The sequence below is a fragment of the Carassius carassius genome, chromosome 10 (assembly GCF_963082965.1).
Source record: "Carassius carassius chromosome 10, fCarCar2.1, whole genome shotgun sequence".
Classification (NCBI taxonomy): Eukaryota; Metazoa; Chordata; class Actinopteri; order Cypriniformes; family Cyprinidae; genus Carassius; species Carassius carassius.
Genome location: NC_081764.1, coordinates 19,983,898 through 19,988,431, shown reverse-complemented (window position 1 = coordinate 19,988,431; position 4,534 = coordinate 19,983,898). Strand labels below are relative to the sequence as shown.

General features: G+C 39.7%; 1 protein-coding gene across 1 annotated transcript; it reads right to left on the bottom strand.

The window, feature by feature from the left end:
* Window positions 1-3,973, bottom strand: LOC132152252 (uncharacterized). Its single transcript, XM_059561064.1, has 7 exons — window positions 3,914-3,973; window positions 1,602-1,706; window positions 1,083-1,297; window positions 876-1,002; window positions 425-723; window positions 244-334; window positions 1-156 (listed from the first exon to the last, which is right to left on the bottom strand). The coding sequence occupies exons 1-7, from the start codon at window positions 3,971-3,973 to the stop codon at window positions 16-18; spliced, it is 1,038 nt and encodes a 345-aa protein (XP_059417047.1). The 3' UTR covers window positions 1-15.
* Window positions 3,974-4,534: the final 561 nt, after the last annotated feature.

Here is a 4,534-nt window from a genome sequence, read left to right as displayed (position 1 = left end):
CAATGCTGTTCAGCTTTAGATCTCTCCTAGCATCATTACCTGCCGATTTCTGTCTGTTATCAGAGCAGACACTTGCATGTCTTGGTCCATCAGGAACTGCATACTCTGCTTTAGACCCTCTAGCTCACACCAAGAGCTGCTTGGGACTTCTGAGCTCTGTAAAACCAACTGATTATTACTGAACAGTAACTGTAATATCAGTAACTAAATCAGACACAAGATTTCTGTGTGACATCAACTTACTTGGACAAGCTGAACATCCAAAACTTTGTTAATTCGATCCTCAATCAAGGAGTAGCTACCATACTTGGCACAGTGTCCAGGAGAATCTGATCTAAGAACATCAAAAACAGTTACATTTATAGGTTAATGCAAAAACACATTGACCTGTTCTACATCAGTGACGTGAGCTGGACCATTCTACCTGCAGTCACCAGACAGGATCAATCCACCCCCAGTCTCCTTCAACTCCCTGATGATCCCACTCTGCTCATTCCTCCAGGCCTGCACGATGGTAGGGATAGTGTAATAGCGCTGATGGCGGAAAAAAGTGCCGGGACTTATGCACTGCAGTCCAAACAGCTTCAGCATCCTGATTGTCTGAGTAGCCATGCAACCTGAGAAGTGGATGGCACCGCTGAGTAAAAGGTTGCAGGCAGGCATGTTTCGATGCACCTTCTCTTGGTTTTGCCAGTAACGCTCATAGCCACACGTTCCGCAGGCCTGAAAGATGATAGAAGATTCAATACTCAAGCAGCTTTAAGATGAGCCAGTAAAAAACCTGTATAGTTAAGACACAAATAATGAATATACATACTGTACATTCACAGACTATAATTCAGCTCCTCATAGACAGTTGACAATTAAGACATTACCTGCTTGACTTTTATGAAAGTTCCTTCCGGGTGCATTATGTGTCCCTGGGTTTCCCCACAGCATGCAGGGCAAACTGTGAACAAGGACAGCAACTGCCTCTGGCAAACAATGAACTTGTCAACAGCACTGAAAACAAGAAAAGGAAAACACTCATTAATTCTGCCTATGACATCAGAAACAGTTTCCATTAATAAAAAGGTTTTTACTTTTGGTCACTGAGAGATTCCAGCTCTTCTGGTTCCTCCTCAGAGGACTCTCTCAACATCTCCTCCCCTGGACTCCATGACATATCACCAGAATGGTTGACAATATCAGAAAATGACCATTCATCATCACTTTGTTCAGGACTGGCCAGTGGAGTTGATCTGCGATGCTCAAACCTTTCGGGTTGAGTCCCCACATCCACCATCTGAGGCTTCACCTTAGATGAAAGAGATTCATCTTAATAATTGTTCACCATTGTACATTCATTGGTAACAACACATGCACTATCTAATGCAACCCAGTAAAAATGTATTTTTCTAACATTATGAAGTTCTTAATTTTTAATGTTTACTGTCTGAAAAGTGGAAATGACAAAATAGTAACCATGGAGATCATGAAATTTTTTGACGTAATCCTTATTTGTGATTGTTTATGGCATGTATGGTGAATGCTAGATATATAAGCTAACTACCTAATGAACGATGTAAACATCTTATGTTGCACTGTGATCCACGATGGACCAGTTCTGGCTCAGGGTCCATTGTAGAGATGTCTCCATCTCCATCAGGATCTGAAGTGGCAGTTGCATCCGCCCCGTCTTTGCTGGCAGCACTCTCTCCCAAAATCTGAAAACAGACCGAGATCACAACTTTGAACTCTAAAAAATGTAGTCCTTTCATGAAAATCCCCCATTCATGCATTATTTAAAAGACTGTTAATCTTTTCAAAATCTTTTTAAAGTACGTTAGTCCCGAGCTGCATTCCCTCGCATGTGCCTTGTTGATACCAGCTTCGATTAGTCAAAGAAAACCAAGGCAAATCCGATTTAACTAAGAAAACTAATATTGTAAAGAATTACTTGGATGCGTTTTGGAGACGGTGAAAAGTGCGCGCTCTTTCTTTCAGTCAAACATGCGCCCTGTCACAAGGGCAGCAGTTCATCTACATTACTCACCGATCAAATAAGACTTTGGCGGGACAAAAAAATCTATTTGGCGGGCGCTAAAACAAGTTAAATGCAGGAAAATTCATGCGTGAATTTAACCGAGTAGTAATATGCGAATGCGACCACATAAAATTGTAATTAAAAAAAATAAAATTTTCTGGAACCCTGTCTTAATATCTCAATAAAATAAGTGGCAGGAGGCTCATGTGCAGCCTCACGGGGTGTAACAAGAGTAAGCTGATGGCAGCTGGGCGGGCTTTCGTGCCATGCCAAGACTAATCCATTATAACGTCAAGAAAAATACATTTGCAGAAATTACATGCAGAGCTACATTTCGATGCAACAATTTGTATATGGTATTATAAGACTTACTGTGCAAAGCTCCCGTTTTCGACGCGCAGATTCTCTGCTAGTGCTAACATTAACGTTAGACTCTTCACTCCCGCCAGATTTTGCAGGTGGACTTGCATGCACTGATGGCACAGCTCCATTTGCCAGCCTAACCCACTCTTTTCATCGAAATCCCATGCGAAATTCCATAAGATCTCCTTGGTTGTAGCTGTCCGGTGTGAAGTGTTTTCACATACCACCGTGCAGCGCCTATGTTTGCCTGTCGTTACGTCATATGACGCGTTCTCTGGGAAAAGGCGTTTTTTGGCCCGTAGCTTAGAATAGGCACTTTTTTTTCTTAATTTCTGCCCGTGGGTGTTGTTAAACATATGTATTCTTATGTACGTCTTTTTAAATTTACATTTTCATACAATATTCTGTATAAATTAAGTTATAAAATTATTTTGAAAGATGGCCTTTAATTAACCCCAAGGCTGTGCTATTGCATGCTATGTTCTACTATTCAAGCTACATGAAGCTTTCTTAACAAAAAACATTCACTTTTTTTTCAAATTGAGGAAAATATTGTTTTGAATGCATATTACGCATTTCTGCTATAGCTTTAGCATGTTTATCCTGTTAAGCTACAACTTGTGCATACATTTTTTTTAGGTGAGCAGGTACATTGTGATGTGCATAATATGTAAGTGCATTTTTCAGTGTGTACACAATGCTCAAATTACATACTGTATACTACAAATGGTATAAAATAGAGTAATAGTCTACAAATGTAGACACGTACCTGCACACATATTTTTCTAGTATTGTTGTATTTTTGCTCGTCACATCTTGTCCTGAATCGTACATTTCAATGTTACTAAACACTGTACTTGGGTTTCAATTGGGAATACTCGCTATAGCTGTCAATGCAAAGAAAACTGTAAACACAAAGTATGAAAGAAAAGCATGAAATAAAGATGTTATTTATGGTGAAACAAAAAATAAAAAGCAAGAAAAACAGAAGGCAAAAAATGGTTTATAGCAGTTTGTTATGTGATGCTTTAATTGGCTATGGGGCTGTTCAGCATTTGAGCTGTATTTATTTGATGAATTAGAGGAGAGGTTTAGTAATAAATCAGCTGAATGATGAATAAAGGCCTTAAGTAGGATATTAAGATTTATATCAGCAGCCTGGTACTCACTGACAACTACACAATCACTCTCCAGCTCACAACACACAAATCCACATGGCTGCAGACAGTCTGTTTCCTTATCACAGAGAGAGAGAGAGAGCAAGAGAGGGAGGGGGTGAGGTGCCCAGGGAAGAGGAATGGAGCTCAACAGCATTAGAGATTGAAGAAGAAGGATGAGGGTGAAAAAAGAGAGAGGGTAAAAAAGAATAATGTACATGGGCATGAGAAATGGGGGGTAGAGAATGAAGTCTAGATATGGGGAGAGGTACAAATGAGAGGACACATGTTCCAGAGGAAAGAGGAATTTCTTATTAAAGGCTGGCACATGAGAGGGGAGTGTGTATGTGTGTTTTTCACACTCTACCTCACTCTCAGTGCTCGCTGGTGGTGAGTTATTTACCCCAGTGCAGGCTCTGGAGGTCATGGTAATTGCTTTTTACTGCTCCTGCAGCTCAAGGTAGGAAAGAGGCTTTGCTCCTAAGATGCAAGTGATGTCCACCACCTGCCATCTCTTTGTAGAGAAAAAAATTCTGACAGAAAGATGATGGGAAGGACGGCAACGTTTGTGTTAAGGGAGGTGGGGACATGTCCCGGCAGGGATGTACACTACAAAAGAAATAATTTAAAAGAGGTATATTTATCTTTATTTCCAGCAAAATTGTTTAAAAATTCTTAAAATACAGTTATTTGAGGAAAAAAAAGCTACATTTAATTGTTTTCAGAGTAAAATATCTTGAATTAAGGTTATTTATTTATTTATTTTTTACAGTGAATGCTTTCTTGTTTTAATAATGCTGCCCTACAAAGTTAAAACTGTAATTACAGCAACATTTACTCCACCGGCCTCGCTTCACTACCATGGCCCTCAGAGCTACCCCACTTGTCACACTCATTTTAGTTTTTTGCCATTTTTCATGTATTCATCAAACAACAGTGGTAAGTCAGAATCATTCTTCAATTACAGTGAGTAATGGCTTCTTCTCCT